The 19,260-nt window shown below is 43.6% G+C and overlaps 1 protein-coding gene across 3 annotated transcripts in view; it reads right to left on the reverse strand.

Annotated features, from left to right (window-relative positions):
• TULP4 (TUB like protein 4) overlaps positions 1-19,260 on the reverse strand; it is a 589,117-nt gene that overhangs the window by 114,577 nt on the left and 455,280 nt on the right. For all 3 annotated transcript variants that reach the window (XM_073671511.1, XM_073671513.1, XM_073671512.1), the window contains one exon: positions 13,390-13,624. In XM_073671511.1, the coding sequence (XP_073527612.1) occupies positions 13,390-13,624 (235 nt within the window). The remainder of the gene's footprint in view (positions 1-13,389; positions 13,625-19,260) is intronic.

Raw genomic sequence — 19,260 nt, forward strand, 5'->3', positions numbered from 1 at the left:
TAAGCTTGTTTGAAGAGGTGGGTTTTCAGGTTACGTCTGAAGGATCCAAATGTGGAGGCTAATTGGACGTGTTGAGGCACAGAATTGCATAGAATGGGGGATATTTGGGAGAAATCTTGGATGTGATTGAGTGAGGAACAAATAAGTGTGGAGGAGAGAAGGAGGTCTTGGGAGGACAGGAGATTACATAAGGGAATATATCGGGAGATTAGTTCAGAGATGTATGTAAGAGAAAGGTTATGGATGGCTTTGTTAGTCAGTGTTAGCAGTTTCAACTGGACATGCAGGGCAATTGGGTGCCAGTGAAGCAATCTGCAAAGGGGGGTAGCAGAGGTGTAGAAAGTTGAGAGATGAACTAGTCACGCAGCAGAGTTAAGGATGGACTGGAGGGGTGTGAGAGTGTTAGCAGGTAGGCCACAGAAGAGGGTGTTACAGTAGTCAAGGCGGGAGATGATGAGGGCATGCACAAGCAGTTGAGTAGATTGAGGGTTGAGGAAAGGACGGATTTTGGAAATAATTTTGATCTGGAGGCGACAGGAGGTGGCAAGAGCTTGGATGTGGTGTTTGAAGGACAGGGCAGAGTCAAGAGTTACTCCGAGGCAGCAGATTGCCGGTACAGGGGAAAGTGTGATGTCATTTATTGTGATAGAAAGATCAGGTGGGGAAGATATGCAAGATGGGGGAAAGATGAGGAGTTCAGTTTTGTCCACATTGAGCTTGAGGAAGCGAGAGGAGAAGAAGGAGGATATGGCTGATAGACATGCTGGGATTCTGGACAGCAAAGAGGTGACATCTGGGCCAGAGAGGTAGATTTGGGTGTCATCAGCATACAGATGGTACTGGAAGCCATGGGATTTTATGAGCTGTCCCAGGCCAAGGGTATAGATTGAGAAGAGTAGGGGTCCTCGGACAGAGCCTTGAGGGACTCCAACAAAGAGGGGGCGGGATGAGGAGGTAGTGTGAGAGTGGGAGATGCTAAATGTGCAGTTAGAAAGGCATGAGAAGATCCAAGATAGGGCAAGGTCTTTGATGCCAAAGGAAGAGTGGATCTGTAGTAGGAGGCAGTGGTCAACTCTGTCGAAGGCAGAGGGCAGGTCAAGAAGAAGGAGTACAGAGAATTGTCTGTTAGCTTTGGCTGTAAGTAAGTCATTAGTAATTTTGGTAAGGGCAGATTCAGTGGAATGGTGGAGGCGGAAGCCAGATTGTTGGTTGTCGAAGAGAGAGTTAGATGAGAAGTGAGAGGAAAGTTCAGCGTGAACGTGTTGCTCAAGGAGTTTGGAGGCAAATGAAAGCAGCGATATGGGGCGATAGCTGGACAAGGCGGTTGGGTCGAGGGTAGCTTTTTGAGGATGGGGAGTGATTGTGGCATGATTGAAGGTACCAGAAGCTAGTGATAGGTTGAAGAGATGAGTTAGGAAAGGGATGAGTGTGGGGGAGAGGTTGGGGAGAAGATGGGATGGCATGGGGTCGAGTGCACAAGTAGTGAGGTGTGATTTGGAGAGGAGACAAGTAAGATCTCCTTCCGTTATGTTGGAAAGAGAGGTTATGGGGGAAAAGCAATGGTCTAGAAAACAAAGGGGTTGTGGTGGTTGGAAAGTAAAGACTTGCCTTGTTTGGGCAATCTTGTTTATGAAGTGTGTGCAAAACTCTTCAGCAGAGACGGTGGAGGTCAGAGGGGGCAGTGGTGGGCGGAGGAGAGAGTTAAAAGTGTTTCATAATTGTTTGGGGTTGTAGATATGAGGGTTGTGAAGTAGGCCTGTTTAACAGAGGTGAGGGCTGATTTGAATATGAGTGCTGCTTATTTGAATGCGGTGAAGTCATCTTGCGAATGTGTTTTCTTCCAAAGCAGCTCCGCAACCCTGGACGCTTGCCGAAGCTGTATAGTGAGGTTGTTGTGCCAGGGTTGCCTATTGACTCGTCGCGCTCTGCCATGCACAAGAGGTGCGACCGAGTTAATAGCTGATGTGAGAGTGCCATTGTAGAAAGAAGGCGCTGTCTGTGTTGTGGAGTGAAGATATGGATGTCAGTGGCTGAACAGAGTAAGAGAGTGTGCGTGTGTCTAGATGTGCAAGGTTTCTGCAGGGTGTGCTAGTTGCTGTACATGGGTGACAGGAGAGGAAGACAGTGATGAGAACGTGAGTAAATGGAGGTCAGATAGGGGTAGGGGGAGGTTTTGAGGCTAGATAGAGAGCAGAGTCGGGTGAAGATGAGGTCTAGTGTGTGTCCGTCTGTGTGGGTGGCTGAGGAGGACCACTGAGTAAGTCCAAAGGATGAAGTAAGTGACAGGAGTTTGGATGATGCTGACTGGCGAGTGTCAGTGGGGATGTTAAAATCGCCCATGATGATTGTGGGAATGTCAGCAGTGAGAAAATAAAGAAGCCACGTGGAGAATTGGTCAATAAAGGCAGTGATCGGGCCTGGAGGTCGGTATATGACAGCCACTTGGAGGTTGGAGGGAAAGTAGATGAGGACAGAGTGGACTTCAAAAGAAGGGAGAATAAGGGAGGGTAGAGGTGGGATAGGGCTAAAGGTCCAGTAGGTAGAAAGGAGAAGACCCACTCCTCCACCATGTCTGTTTCGAGGGCAAGCAGTGTGGGTGAAGTGGAGGCCACCATAACACAGCACAGGAGGGTAGGCAGTGTCGGTGGGTGTCAACTATGTCTCTGTGATGCCCAGGAAGGAGAGATTGCGAGAGGTAAAGAGGTCGTGGACATAATGGAGCTCGGTGCAGACAGAGTGGGCGTTCCAGAATGCTCCAGAGAGAGGGAGCAGGGCGATGGGCGTCCTGGGCATGGGTTTTACGTAGGAGAGGTTGCGGTAGTTTGCACTTGGTTGGAAGCGATAGGAGGGGGAAATGGTGGGAGGTGTAAGCTGTGGACGTCCAGAATTTGGAGATATGTCACCAGCAGTGAGGAGAAGCAGAGAGAGTGAGAGCAGGTAGGAGAAGGGTAGTGGCCGGCTTGTTTTATGCTTTGGCAGGCTAGATCTGAGGTTGAGGAGCAGGTCTGCAGAAGAGGTCAGGTGGGGACGTAAGAGAGAAGTAGAGATGATTATTTGATTAGAGGGTGCTGGAGTTTGAGGATAGCGAAGGAGAGTGAGGATTAGTGGTGCAAAGACAGTAAGGGTATAGACACGTGGTCAAAATTGTTGGTACCCCTCGTTTAATGAAAGAAAAACACACAATGGTCACAGAAATAACTTGAATCTGACAAAAGTAATAATAAATTAAAAATCTATGAAAATGAACAAATGAAAGTCAGTCATTGCTTTTCAACCCTGCTTCCACAGAATTTTTAAAAAAATGTAACTCATGAAATAGGCCTGGACAGAAATGATGGTACCTGTAAAAGGAAGTGTCCCAGGTTATACTTATATACACTGCTCAAAAAAATAATGATGGTACTCTTAACTTAATATTTTGTTGAACAACCTTTTGAGGCAATCACTGCATTCAAACGATTCCTGTAACTGTCAATGAGACTTCTGCACCCCTCGACAGGTATTTTGGCCCACTCCTCATGAGCAAACTGGATATATGAAGCACTTAAAAGCACATGGGGTGGATAGTGTGCAGGAGGGAGGAGCAGCAGGGAGAGTGGTCGCAGAGCTCGGGGTGGAGGGGGAGGGAGGGAGTAATTAGGACACAGAGGCTAAATGCTTTCAGGAAATAGACAGATAGGGACCAGTGTGCATTGGGATCAAAGGATTGAGGTGATAAAGTTTGCAGATGGGTTCAGAAGACACCAGGAGAGACAGGATAGATACAATATGAAAGGCAGTCAGATATGCAAAGGTGGGCCACATCTGCAAGGGTACGCTTTTTGTGCATTTTTGATTCGGTAAATCAACACGGAATTGGCCCCGAAAACGCATTACAAACCTTATCCCAGCATTTTCTATGAGAATTTGCAATATCTGTGCACATGATCAGGAATTTTCCTGAAAGGATTTCATGTGTGTTTAAATAAGCAGCATTTCAATTCTTTGTTTGTTTTTCCTATACAGTGCATTGGAAAAACCGCATGGCAAATCCGCAGGCAAAAACGCATCAAAAACACTGCGGAATCTCAAGAGGTGCAGAATCTTGCAGAAATGCTGTAGAAATTTCTGCAAGCAAATATGGATAGGGCACACATACCCCAAGAACCATTCGTTGATAACCAGTTTTAAGACGTTTTATTTATATTTTTATTAGTATGATCACTTGAGAATATAATGTTATCTATAGTGGTTCCATGTTTAGACACAAATTTGTAACCGGTTTGTAGAATATTTCTCAAAGAATTATCAGTGTCCAAAACAGTTAAATATTTTTTAATATTATTGGTAATTTGATAGTACAAATTACTATATTGAGTGGAAAAAATTATTGGATTATTTTGTGCATATTTTGTGTTATTTTTTTGTGTAAAAGATATTGATCCCGGGATTTGGAATTAGCTGTCTTTTTTGCCAGGATTAAAACTTGTTCTGAATATCCTCTTTTCAAAAAACTTAAAAAAATCTATAATATTCACGTGAATATTGTTTTTTCTGTGGTACATCTTTGCCCTCACATATTCTCCTACTGGTAGATTTTCTATGACATGTCTAGGGTGACAATTAGTATCATACATAGTTTTTAAGGTTGAAGGAAGACTAAGTCTTTCTAGTTTAACCCATAGCCTAACATGTTGATCCAGAGGAAGGCAAAAAAAAAAACATGTGGCAAACACTAAGCTCCACATTGGGGAAAAAAATTCCTTCCTGACTCCATACGGCAATCAGACTAGTTCCCTGGATCAACGCCCTATCAAGGAATCTAGTATATATAACCTGTAATATACTTTTCAAGAAAGACATCCATGCCCTTCTTAAATTTTAATAGTGAATCACTCATTACAACATCATGCGGCATAGAGTTCCATAGTCTCACTGCTCTTACAGTAAAGAATCCGCGTCTGTGATTATGATTAAACCTTCTTTCCTCCAGACGTAGAAGATGCCCCCTTGTCCCCGTCTCAGGCCTCAGAGTAAAAAGATCACTAGAAAGGTCTTTATACTGTCCCCTCATATATTTGTACATAGTAATAAGATCACCCCTAACCCCTAAGCCTTTGTTTTTCCAAACTAAATAACCCCAAGTGTAATAACCTGTCTTGGTATTGCAGACCCCCCAATCCTCTAATACCTTGGTCGTTCTTCTCTGCACCCGCTCTAGTTCAGCTATGTCTTTCTTATACACTGGAGACCAGAACTGTACACAGTATTCTAAGTGTGGTCGCACTAGTGACTTGTATAGAGGTAAAATTATGTTCTCCTCATGAGCATCTATGCCTCTTTTAATGCATCCCATTATTTTATTTGCCTTTACAGCAGCTGCCTGACACTGGCCACCAAACGTGAGCTTGTCGTCCACCAATACACCTAGGTTTCTTTCAGTGACAGTTTTGCCCAGTGTTAACAATTAAGCATATAATTATACATTTTATTTCCTCTGCCCAAGTGCATTACCTTACATTTATCCCCATTAAAGCTCATTTGCCATTTATCAGCCCAAGCTTCGAGTTTACATAGATCCTCCTGTAATATAAAATTGTCCTCCTCTGTATTGATTACCCTGCGGAGTTTAGTGTCATCTGCAAATATTGAAATACTACACTGTATGCCCTGTACAAGATCATTAATAAATATGTTAAAAAGAAGCGGGCCCAATACCGACCCCTGTGGTACCCCCACTGTTAACTGTGACCCAGTCTGAATGTGTTCCATTAATAACCACCCTTTATTTCCTATCACTGAGCCAGTTCTTAATCCATTACCATATATTTTCCCCTATCCCCATTTTTCTTATTTTATGTATCAACCTTTTGTGTGGAACCGTATCAAAAGCTTTTGAAAAGTCCATATACACAACATCCACTGCATTTCCTCGGTCCAGTCCGGAACTTACATTTTCATAAAAGCTTTTCAGATTAGTTTGACAGGAACGGTCCCACATAAACCCATGTTGATATTGGGTCATGAGGTTATTCTTCTTCAGATACTCTAGTATAGCATCTCTTAGGAAACCTTCCAGGATTTTACCCACAGTAGAGGTTAAGTTTACTGGCCTATAATTTCCAAGTACTGTTTTTGTCCCCTTTTTGAATATTGGCACCACATTTGCTATACGCCAGTCCTGTGGTACAGACCCTGTTATTATGGAATATTTAAAGATTAAAAATAATGGTCTATCTATGACGTTACTTAATTCCTGCAGTACTCGCGGGTGTATCCCATCCGGGCCCGGGGATTTGTCAACTTTAGTGATTTTTAGACACTGCCGTACTTCCTGCTGGGTTAAGCAAGTGACATTTAATGGAGAATTCTTGTTATCACTGATCATGTTTTCTGTCATGCGATTTTCTTCTATAAATACTGTTGAAAAAAAAATCATTTAGCATATTGGCTTTTTCCTCATCCTCATCCACCATTTCACCCAGACTATTTTTAAGGGGGCAAACACTATCATTTTTTAATTTCTTACTATTTATGTAGTTAAAGATATTTTGGGATTATTTTTACTTTCTCTGGCAATGAGTCTCTCGGTCTCAATCTTTGCTGCCTTGATTTGGTTTTTACAGAATTTATTTAATTTTCTGTATTTATTTAATGCCTCATCACTACCTACTTGCTTTAATTCTCTAAATGCTTTTTTTTTGTCACTTATTGCACCCCTTACAGCTCTATTTAGCCATAGTGGTTTCCTCCTATTTCTAGCATGTTTATTCCCATAGGGCATATATTGTGCACAGGTCCTATTCAGGATACTAATGAATATCTCCCATTTGCTTTGTGTAGTTTTATGTCTCAGGATATCGTCCCAGTTTATTGCACTAAGATCATCTCTCAACCGTTGGAAATTTGCCTTCCTGAAGTTTAGTGTCCTTGTAACCCCTCTACTACACATCTTATTAAAGGATACATGAAAGCTTATTATTTTGTGATCACTATTATCCAAGTGACCCCCAACTCGTATATTTGATATGCGGTCTGGCCTGTTGGTTAATATTAGGTCTAGCAGTGCCCCCCTTCTTGTTGGGTCCTGAACCAGATGTGAAAGGTAATTGTCTCTCATAGTTGTCAAAAACCTATTACCTTTGCTGGAACTACAAGTTTCTGTTCCCCAAAGTATTTCAGGGTAGTTGAAGTCCCCCATAATAATGACTTCTCCTTAAGTCGCTGCTTCATCTATTTGCTTTATGAGGATATTCTCTGCTGCTTCCATTATTTTTGGAGACTTATAACAAACCCCTATCAGTAATTTATTATTTTTTACCCCTCCCCTTATCTCCACCCACAGGGACTCTACATTATCATTAGAGTCACATATATTCTCACGCAAGATGGGTTTTAAGGATTATTTTACATATAAACACACTGTTAGAACCCTCCTGTTTGTTTTTTCCATCTTGTGTGCCTTTATATTCCAGCTCCGCCCTTTTGGCTGAGCTGGACTTCAGTGTTTGACTGTTTCTCTAGCCAGGTGCTTCTGTGCCTTTCTCTGTCAGTTTGCTTGGTCCTTCTGGGACCTCTAGTACCTTTTTGTCAGTTTGTCTTTTTGTGTTCTTTAACAACTTCCTTGGTTAGGAGGAGTCCCATTTTTGTCCCAGTCCTTAGTTCTTTTAGGGACCCCTCCCTTTATGCCATAGGTCTTTGTTCAGACTAGCTGAGGACTAAGGCGGGTCTGTTCGCTAGGAACAGGCAGCCCGCTACATCGTAGGGATTCAGCTTAGTCTTACTGTAGGGACAGCTTTTCCCTTTCTTTCCTTAGTTCATGTTGCAGATCACAACACACACACCCCCCTCACTTGTTTGTACGGTCATTTCTGAACAGACTATAGCCCAGTAAATTAACTGCCCAGTCATGGCAATCGTCCAGCCACGTCTCAGATATCCCCACCATGTCATAATTATTTTCCAACAAAATTAATTCTAATTCCTCCATTTGTTGGTGAGGCTTCTGGTATTAGTGTACATGCATTTCATGTACAGTACAGACCAAAAGTTTGGACACACCTTCTCATTTAAAGATTTTTCTGTATTTTCATGACTATGAAAATTGTACATTCACACTGAAGGCATCAAAACTATGAATTAACACATGTGGAATTATATACTTAACAAAAAAGTGTGAAACAACTGAAAATATGTCTTATATTCTAGGTTCTTCAAAGTAGCCACCTTTTGCTTTGATGACTGCTTTGCACACTCTTGGCATTCTCTTGATGAGCTTCAAGAGGTAGTCACCGGAAATGGTTTTCACTTCACAAGTGTGCCCTGTCAGGTTTAATAAGTGGGATTTCTTGCCTTATAAATGGGGTTGGGACCATCAGTTGTGTTGTGCAGAAGACAGGTGGATACACAGCTGATAGTCCTACTGAATAGACTGTTAGAATTTATATTATGGCAAGAAAAAAACAGCTAAGTAAAGAAAAACGAGTGGCCATCATTACTTTAAGAAATGAAGGTCAGTCAGTGCAAAAAATTGGGCAAACTTTGAAAGTGCCCCCAAGTGCAGTTGCAAAAACCATCAAGCGCTACAAAGAAACTAGCTCACATGAGGACCGCCCCAGGAAAGGAAGAACAAGAGTCACCTCTGCTTCTGAGGATAAGTTTATCCGAGTCACCAGCCTCAGTAATCGCAGGTTAACAGCAGCTCAGATTAGAGACCAGGTCAATGCCACACAGAGTTCTAGCAGCAGACACATCTCTACAACAACTGTTAAGAGGAGACTTTGTGCAGCAGGCCTTCATGGTAAAATAGCTGCTAGGAAACCACTGCTAAGGACAGGCAGCAAGCAGAAGAGACTTGTTTGGGCTAAAGAACACAAGGAATGGACATTAGACCAGTGGAAATCTGTGCTTTGGTCTGATGAGTCCAAATGGTTCCAACCACCGTGTCCGTGTATATCATTCAGATATATTCTATGGAAACACATGATTTTTGCTTTATTTACCTAAAGCATCCGACCAATCAGGGTGCCTGATACCAACAACCTCTAAAAAAAAAAAATATCCTCCCCGTGATTGGTAATAGTATTGACTATGGTGATTAGATCCCATACATCAGAGAATCACGCCTCCAAACAGGGAAGATAAATATACATATTTTTTATATGGTTTACCTTTTATACACCTGATGAATCTTCATAGAGTTGAAATGTGTTGCGTTTTTAATATTTTTTATTTATTAAATTACAGTCCTGCTCATCGTTATTGCCACTCATGAAGTTTAAGTACCTAATGTGGAACATCTCCTGAAAAAATGTATCAAGTGAAAGTTTTTTTGCATAGAGCACTCGTGTTAAAAACGAAAAAGTAAATGATAAACAATAATTTAAAACTAAAAACAATGGAAGGGAAAATTTGAAAAACCTAAAGCTTGCTGTGTCACTGGTATTGGCTCCCTTTACATTAATTTCGTATGAAACATATTTTGACTCGTCTGTGGTAAATAAAAAAAGAGATTCACCTGAGATTGTCGGTGCTCATGTGACATGAATTAGCCAATGAATGATGACTTCAGTGTTTTAAAAAGCCACATGGTAGGCCCAGTTCCTTTGTCATAATGGGAAGACAAAGGAGCTGCCTGAGGACATCAGAACTGCTATTATTAGAAAACACAAGACTTCCAAAGGGTATAAGGCCATCTTCAAAGATCTTAGTATCCCAGTTTCAACAGTGCCCAATTTTATTAAGATGTGGGGGAAAGAAGAAAATTGACAAGAGATGGCTTTGAAGGATGGTGCAAACTGTGGAAAAAACACCATATCAAATATCCAAAGACCTGAAGGCCAACCTGGAACAGTCTGGGGTCATGGTTTCAACAAGTACCATTAGCCGCACATTAAACCAAGCGTTTATGGGTGAAGGTCAAGGAAGAAACCATTGCTGAAGAAAAGACATAAAAGGAATGACTGTTCTTTGCCAAAGAGTATATTGACAAACCACAATCCTTCTGGGAAAATGTTCTGTGGATAGATGAAACAAAAATAAAGCTTTTAGGCAATGCAAAGCAACAGTTTGTCTACAGAGGAAACTTATAAGGAAAATAACACCTTACCAACAGTTAAGCCTGGTGGAGGATCTATAATGCGGTGGGCTTGCTTTGCTGTGTTTGGTCCTGTTCTCAAGGCTTTGACCGTATCACAGGAATCATGAAATCAGAGTATTATCAAGAGATTTTAGAGCGAAATGTTCTACCCAGTGTAAGACAACATGGTTTGAGTCGAAGATCATAGGTCCTCCAGCAAGACAACGACCCAAAGCACACATCAAAAAGTACACAGGAATGGTTGAAGAAGAAAATATGGACTGTTTTAAAATGGCCAACAATGTGTCCTAACTAGTGTTGAGCGAGTATGTACGGTTAACCCATTCGCCGAGTATACTCGGCCGAGCAAGGAGTATTTATAGAATGCTCGGGCTTTAAGTTTTCGTCGCTCCGTGAACATGATTTGCAATTGTTTGACAGATTTAATACATGTGAGGAATGCTGGAAAAACAGGCATTCCTCACGTCTTAAATATGTGCAAACAGTCGCAAATCATGTTCACGGAGCGACGAAAACTTAAAGCCCGAGCATTCTATAAATACTCGGTGCTCAGCCGAGTATACTCGGCGAAAGGGTTAACCGAACATACTCGCTTAACACTAGTGCTAACCTCAATCCCAATGAAAATCTTTGGGGTGAGCTTGAACAAACTGCAAAGAAAGAGTGGGAGAAAATTCCAGCTGAGAAGTGCAAGAAGCTTATGGATGGCTACAATAAATGTTTGGAGGCTGCCATCAATGCCAAAGGGTGTGCAAGTATTGATTAGGGGTGCATTTATTCCTGCACATTCTGTTTATTCTGCTTCTTCTTTGAAATTGCAATATGGAAGTTGAAAAACAATGTTTTATTGTTGTATTGCTTTGGACCGCTAATTAAAAATCCTGAGGATATAACTTTGGTACATTTCCATTTATTTCTGAAGATATTGTACAGTCTATAAAAAAATGAAGGGGTGCCAATAATAGTGAGCAGCACTGTATATGTGATTTAACAGTCTTACTTTGATTGTAATCACAACCAATAAATTTATATCGATTTCAATGATTATATATGGAAATTGATTTTTAAGCAACCAAGGTTCACAAATCACTTAGCATAGCCTACCAACTTAAAGGTATTGGGAATCCCTTCAAAAAAATGGAAGCCCCATCAGAGACTCACTTTCTATTGCATTCACGTGGAATAGCTTCTGGGCCAGGAAAAATACTGCCATGTTTATCAGATGAGTTGCATGTCGCATGAGAGATCCCAAGTGTTTGAAAGCTTCTTATAGTGTTGTGTCTGTATACCACAACCTGCTCAGGTGAGCACATTATTTTTATTCATATTAGTCTATATCACATCTACTGTACTTAGGTAGAGCTCTCCCTTTCTTTCCTCCCTGTTTTATCTGCCCAGGATATTTCTAAACAGCATGTAAAACATGTTTAGTATCACAAATATAGCTGGAGGACAATTGTGCCAAAGGTTGAAGTCTATCATCTAATTCACAGACATTCTCCAAGGAGGATACAATGCCAGATACAAAAGGTCTGAATGGTGGTGGAAATTTCTGCTTGTGCATTTTTAGGAGAGCATGAAATAGAGGAGTCCTTGGAAAGGGAGGATTTAAATATTCAGCTTGCTTAGTTGTAATAAGACCAAGTTGTACGCCTTCATCTAGACATTTTGTTAACGATTCCTTGATTTGGTTAAAAGGATCAGAAACCAATTGCTGATAAACCTTGGAATCTTTTAGCATATTTTAAATTTCTTTCTTATATAGACCTTTGTCCATAGAAAAATGGAACCCCCCTTTGTCAACAGTTTTTATGATGACATCGTCATTAGTTTGCAACTGTTTTAATGCTTGTTGTTCACATCTGGTAAGATTTTTTTGAAGATGTTTTTCAGTTTGATATAATTTTTTCAATTATTCTTCTACCAGGTATTGAAAATTGTCCAGAACTGGACTACGTGACTGTAGGAGGCAAAACTCTGGATTAGGTACCCTTTTCAAGAACTTATAATCATGTAATTTAGAAGACTCTGTAGTGGGATCTGATAGCGCTCATAAATTGGTCACAGTAAGCTGTTCCATGAAATGCAAGTTGATGAATACATTTTCAGGTGTGAAATCAGTAGTAGGTTGATTAGAGGTTAGTTCATCATTTAAAAAATGTTTCTTGATTTTTAGGCGTCATATGAATTTATTCACATCCATCATAGTTGAATAACTGGCAGCAGGTTTAGCACTGTGAATTGACTGGAGGCTTGACATTGATTGACAACAGCATTTTCATTAGGCCATCACTAGTAGGAGTGTAGATACTTAATGAACATTCTCATTAATTGAAGTTAATAACAAAGTAATATCATGTGCTTCCTCTAGTGGTGGTTATGTCATATTTCAAAGGGAACGTGTCACAACTGCAGCCAGTTATGTCATTTGACATGCTTTGGCGTATCAGAGAAAACATAGTTTGAAGAATAGCTGGGAACTTTAGGGAGAGACCTGATTACTGACTAATCTGGTGCCACTCCCGACCAGCTTCTCCTTCTTCTCCACCTCCAGGTAATTGACAGGTCTCTCCCGTGTATGTACATAAAGACCTGTCAATCACCGGAGTGGTGTGGGGAAAAGCCGGAGGTGGGACTACACCAGAGTTGTCTCATCACTCTCTATTAGTCCTCAGCAGCGTCATCAGTCTATGCAAAAAAAAAACATACCTGTCTGCAATTGTGCAGCCAGGCTTTGATTCATACCGCCCATGATTTGGGCAGCACAAATCGAGTGACAGGTTCCCTTTAAATCTATGTTTATTTTGAGAAAATCACTTGGTCACTTTTGGCTCCCAAGTCTTACAATTAGAGAATGAAATAATATTTTTTGGTTGAATTTGTTACTATTTTAGCAGCTATCTAAATTTTCCACCTTTTAAAGCTGTGACATTGTTTCAGAGACAGAGCTCTGAATCTCTGCGTTGGAAGGGTTAAATGACCAAACTCTAGCTGTTTACAACCACCATTTGTATAAGAGTACTGGAATTTTCTTACAGAGTTCAATCTAGCACAGTACACTATGCTCCCTAGCTCACACAAGCCTAGAAAATAAGTTATCAGCTTCATAATACTGAGAAAAAAAACTCTTTAAGAGCCATGATATACTCTTTTTCTGGGAGGGGGGGAGGGGGGAGGCACAAGAATTGGGTAGGTATATGTTTTAATCTTTTTGAACAATAAAGGCTTTTTTTGCTAAAAAAAAATTACTTATGAGCATAAGAAATATAAGTTTAGAAGATAACAGGATGTAAATAAAGCAGTAGAAATACCTGTTTTGCCATCTGTTTTAGGATCCATGATCACAAACTCAGGGCGCAGCTTGCTAATTCGACGTCCTTTGAGAACAGGCACCAAACCACCCAGATATTCTAAATAAAGTGTGTAGCATGGCCCCCCAACCTCTGGGTCATCCTCTGTCCTCTTCATAGTGCAGTGCAGCCTCTCATTTCCAGATGTTGGGTAACTGACAAAATCTCTCATATTATTGGGGTCTGGTATGGGAGGCTAGATAGTATGTAAAAAAAGAAATACATATGACACACAGAAAAACAGCACAATATAAATGAGTATAATTACTGGCGGTCTTACTAACTAGTTTTACATCATTATATATTGAGAAATATGTTTTGTGGATGGTAGGGTCAGGCATCAGGCATGAAGATTTTCTCCTTGTGACTGTTGAGACCTGCAGAAGGTAAGTCTCTGCCTGGGATCTCTTGCAGTGCCTTATACCCTCCCTCCATGGAAATAAACAGGCATGATTGGCCTAGCAAGAAGGTGTACAGTTGCATTAGGGTATTTCAAACCTTGTTTTTGCCATACAGTAAAAGCTTTTTTTATCACATAATGCAAAAAATAATACTGCTATAATATGTTAGCAACTCGATGCTTATACAGCTTGATCTGGTTGCTACTGACTAGTGTTGAGCGAGTGTGTTCTGTTAACCCTTTCACCGAGTATGCTCGGGCCGAGCACAGGGTAGTTATAGCTGCTCGGTGTTATGTTTAAATCGCTCCCGTGTGCATGATTTGTAACTGTTTCACAGTTTTATTACATGTGAGGAATGCAAAAGAAACAATCATTCCTTACATGTAATAAAGCTGCCAAACAGTCGTAAATCATGCACACGGGAGCGATTCAACCATATCACCGTGCAGCTGTAACTACTCGGTGCTCGCCCGAGCATACTCAGCGAAAGGGTTAACAGAACATACTCGCTCAACACTACTACTGACTTCTATAATAGGAAAAAAAAGTACACACGTGGTCAAAATTGTTGATACCCCTCATTTAAATGAAAGAAAAACCCACAATGGTCACAGACGTAACTTGAATCTGACAAAAGTAATAATAAATTAAAAATCTATGAATATGAATAAATGAAAGTCAGACATTGCTTTTCAACCCTGCTTCCACAGAATTTAAAAAAAAATTAAACTCATGAAATAGGCCTGGACAGAAATGATGTTACCCCTGAAAATAATTTGACAAAAGGGACATGTTAAATCAAGTTGTGTCCACTAATTAGCATTACAGGTGTCTACTACAGTGTCCATTTTAGGACATGATCAGATATCAAAATCAAACATCAGAATGATGTCAGTTTGAGGCTCAACACCCTGTCTGACAAGTGATTCTGACGAGTGATCCTGACGAGTGTCTTTAACAAGAGACTTTGACAAATGTAATAATAATAATAAAAAAAAAAGTAACTGTTCGCTGATGGGACTTGAATCCATAATTCTGTGTCCCAAAGCCAGTGCACTAACCATTGAGCTATAAACTCAGTTGTAAAAATCTAGGAGTTCTATTTGGTTATATGATTTTCAGTGCAAACTTGTCTGAAACTCATTGGGACTTATGCACAGACTGGAAGCAAGCCAAATTGAAATGATGTTTGATTTTGATGTGTGAGTCTGTGTAGCATCGGCGTCTCTGCCCCGTTCTAGGCAGAGACGCCGTCCCTCTCACCTCCCCGCTCCTGGCGCGGCGTCCTCCAGCGCTTCTCTCCCCGCTGCTTCCGGCACGCGCCCCTTCCCCGGCAGTGTGCTTAGGGCGCGCGCGCGCTCCCCCTCTCTTAAAGGGACCGCGCGCGCCGTCCTAAGGAGTCCCTGGCCAATTGCCGGAGGACCTCCCATATAAAAGGCACCTCCTCCAAAATGGAGGTGCCCGAGCAATGTTGTAGCACTGTTCACTACTCTGCTTCAGCCCTCAGGTCCCGTTGCCAGTTACCTGCCAGATTCCTGCCAGTCTACTGTCTAATTCCTGCCTGATATCCTGCTACCTGCCTGCTAGCCTGAGGTCCGACGGTCTGCCTTCCAACTTCTGTCAGTCTGTCTAAGGACCAGCTTGCCCGCTCACCTGGGAGCGCACATCTTCTACCTGCCTGCTTGCCTGAGGTCCGACGGTCTGCCTTCCAACTCCTGCCAGTCTGTCTAAGGACCAGCTTGCCCGCTCACCTGGGAGCGCTCATCTGCTGCCTGTCTGCTAGCCTACCAGGAGGCTCTGCCGTCACGTGCTGTGACCACCCGCCTGTCCAGAGACTCCTGCCCGCTCACCTGGGAGCGCTCATCTGCTACCTGTCTGTTGGTCTTCCTGGAGGCTCCGCCATCACATGCTGTGACCACCCGATTATCCAGAGACTCTCGCCTGCTCACCTGGGAGCTCACGTCTATCATCTGCCGCCACAGGTCGTACCAATCCTTTACCCAGAGACTGCCCCGGTCACTTGCCGTGACCTCCTGCCCGTTCATCCAGAGACTGCCCCGGTCACTTGCCGTGACCTCCTGCCCGTTCATCCAGAGACTGCCCCGGTCACTTGCCGTGACCTCCTGCCCGTTCATCCAGAGACTGCCCCGGTCACTTGCCGTGACCTCCTGTCCGTTCATTCAGAGACTGTCCCAGTCACCTGCTGTGACTGCCTGCCCGTCTACCCTGGTCGCCACCCGCTCCCTTACAAGGACCGCCCCCTTGTATAGTAGCTCAGAGGTTCCGCCTCCCAGACCCGTTACAGTTTGCTCGGGCCATGGAACCCGGTGGCACCCAAGCTCCCTCGCTCTCGGACCTGTGTCATGAACTGTCCCGTCAGAGGTCCCAACAGGAGTCCATCCTGGGTCACCTGCGGAATGTCAATTCTCGCCTGGACACTCTGACTGCTCTGCCTGCAACCACCGCCAGTGCCATGACTCGCAATCCGGCAGCTCCACTGCCCACTAATAACATGGTATCCTACCCCAGACCCCGGCTTTCTGCACCTCCTCGTTTCGGAGGCGACTCTGCCCAGGCTCGGGGCTTCATAAATCAGTGCACCCTGCACTTTGAACTCCTGTCTCACCAGTTTAACTCCGACCGGGCCAAAATTGCCTTCATCATGTCCCATCTCACCGGAGAGGCCCTGGCCTGGCTAAATCCTCTATGGGAGAGAGGAGACTCCCTGGTGTCCGACTTGCCTGCCTTTCTCACGGCTTTCCGGAAAGTCTTCGACGAACCCGGACGGAAGACCTCATCCGCATCATCTCTGCTACGCCTCCGTCAGGGAAGTCTCACCGTGGGCCAATATGCCACACGGTTCCGTACCCTTGCCTCGGAGCTGGCCTGGGATAATGATGCTCTGGTTTCCGTCTTCTGGGAGGGTCTGTCCGGCCGTATTAAAGATGAACTTGCCGGTCGGGACATTCCTACCACTCTCGATGACCTAATAACTCTTGCCACCCGGATTGACCTGCAGTTCCAGGAGCGTGCCAAAGAGGTCACCCGTGAGAGGAGGTTTCCACGTCTAGCGCCTACTTTTCAGAAACCCGTCACTCCCTCCGTCTCTCCTCAGCTACACTCTCCTGAGCCTATGCAGGTCGACCAGACCAAGATGGTCGGTTCTCGCCAAGAATCTCGCCTAGCCGAGGGAAGCTGTTTCTATTGTGGCAGTATGAAGCACTTCATCCGTTCCTGCCCGGAAAAGCCGGGAAACGCCAGTGTCTAGGACCACTCGGAGAGGTCGTCCTAGACAAAAGTAAGCCCTCTCCGTCTCTGACCTTACCGGTCTCTATTGCTTGGGGAGAAAACCGTCTCTTTGAACTCGCCCATCTGGATTCTGGAGCTGCTGGAAACCTCATCTCCCAGTCTCTGGTAGAGAGATACCATATTCCCACCAAGTCCCTGGCTGAACCATTGTCAGTCGCCTCCGTGGATGGAAGACTTCTCTCGGAGACCATCCTGCTCGTCACCGAACCCATAACCCTGCAGGTGGGAATGCTGCACTCTGAGGAGATCTCATTCCATGTGCTGTCCGGACTTTCTCACTCCCTGTTGCTAGGTCTACCTTGGCTCCAGACACATGAACCCGTATTGAACTGGCGGTCCGGTGAAGTACTCCGATGGGGTCCTGACTGCCATAGGACCTGCCTGGTCCCGGTCCGTCCACTTCGCCCTCAGCCTACTCCAGCTAACTTACCTGGTCTCCCGGCTCCCTACTGGCCCTATGCGGACGTCTTCGGTAAGAAGGAAGCTGAGACGTTGCCACCCCATAGGCCATACGATTGCCCAATCGACCTGGTACCTGGCACCACTCCTCCCCGTGGGCGTATCTACCCGTTGTCTGCAGCCGAGACCCGAGCCATGTCTGAGTACATTGAAGAGAATCTGGCTAGGGGATTTATCCGAAAATCTACCTCCCCGGCTGGAGCCGGATTCTTCTTTGTCAAAAAGAAAGACGGCTCGCTACGTCCCTGTATTGACTACAGAGGACTCAATCTCATCACGGTAAAAAACAAATATCCCCTGCCACCCATCTCCGAATTGTTTGACCGTCTCAAGGGCGCCAGGATCTTCTCCAAGCTGGATCTACGAGGAGCGTATAATCTGGTCCGTATCCGTCAAGGAGACGAGTGGAAGACGGCATTCAATACCCGGGACGGTCACTACGAGTACCTTGTGATGCCCTTTGGTCTCTGTAATGCTCCCGCTGTTAAAACCTTGCTGTTAGGTTTTTTTTCCTTTGCTGGTCACATGACCTTGTTGGCCTATTTAATCCTGCTCCGCCCTTCTGGCTTTGCTGGACTTCATTGTATATCTACTTTCTAGCTAGCCTGTGCTCTGTATCTAACTCTGTTAGTTTGCTTGGTCTACGGACCTCTATGTTCTATCTATTTTGTTTGTTCGTCTGTCTGCTACTATTTCTGTTAGGAGGTGTCCCATATTCCTCCCAGTCCTTAGTACTTGTAGGGATTCCCTCCCCACATCTATAGGTCTCCGTACAGACTAGATTAGGACTTTAGCAGGTCTGATCGCAGGATCAGGTTCCCTGTTACATCGTAGGGATTCAGCTGAGTCCTATAGTAGGGACAGATCTCCTCTCTTTCCTTAGCTTTGGTAGCAGAACATAACAGTAAGTCCAGCCTGCAAATTCTCTAAGGAAAGATTTTTTTTTTTTTTTGTTCCATCATGGTGTCGGTTCAGGATTTGGCTAAACACCTGCAGGGACTCTCTCTGGAAGTGGCCGAGCTCCGTCAGCACGTGAGTAACTGTCCTGGAGCATATTTCTTGGAGCCTAAGGTATGTTTGCCGGATTTATTTTTTGGTGAACATCGAGAATTTTTTTCATTTAAAAATGCTTGCTTATTGTATTTTCGTTTGAGACCCAAGTCCTCTGGGGATGAATCCCAGCGCGTAGGGTTCATAATGTCACTTTTGCGCAAAGAGCCTCAGGAGTGGGCCTTTTCTTTGCAACCTAGTGATACATGCTTCAGATCAGTGGATAGTTTTTTTTCTGCTTTAGGACTATTATATGATGATCCTGACTGTGTGGCATCAGCTGAGACTGAGTTGAGACGTTTAAAACAAGGATCAGGTAATGTCGAAAAATATTGTACTCATTTTCGTCGTTGGTCTACTCAAACAGGGTGGAACGATTCTGCTCTGAAAAGTCTATTTCTTGCTGGGCTCAGTGAAAGGGTTAAAGACCTGCTAATTGCTTATCCTACACCTGAGGATTTGCAACAGGCTATGCAATTAGCTATACGGGTGGATAGAAGACTGCGTGCTAGGGTTAATGAGAGCAAATCCTCTGCTATGTCAGTTTCTGGTTATGATAATGTGTGTACTAACAGTGGTGAACCGATGGAGATTGGATCGGTGGCACCTCGCT

This window comes from Phyllobates terribilis, unplaced genomic scaffold (genome assembly GCF_046119375.1).
Source record: "Phyllobates terribilis strain yellow unplaced genomic scaffold, ASM4611937v1 Scaffold_3__8_contigs__length_932513732, whole genome shotgun sequence".
In the NCBI taxonomy this organism is placed as follows: domain Eukaryota; kingdom Metazoa; phylum Chordata; class Amphibia; order Anura; family Dendrobatidae; genus Phyllobates; species Phyllobates terribilis.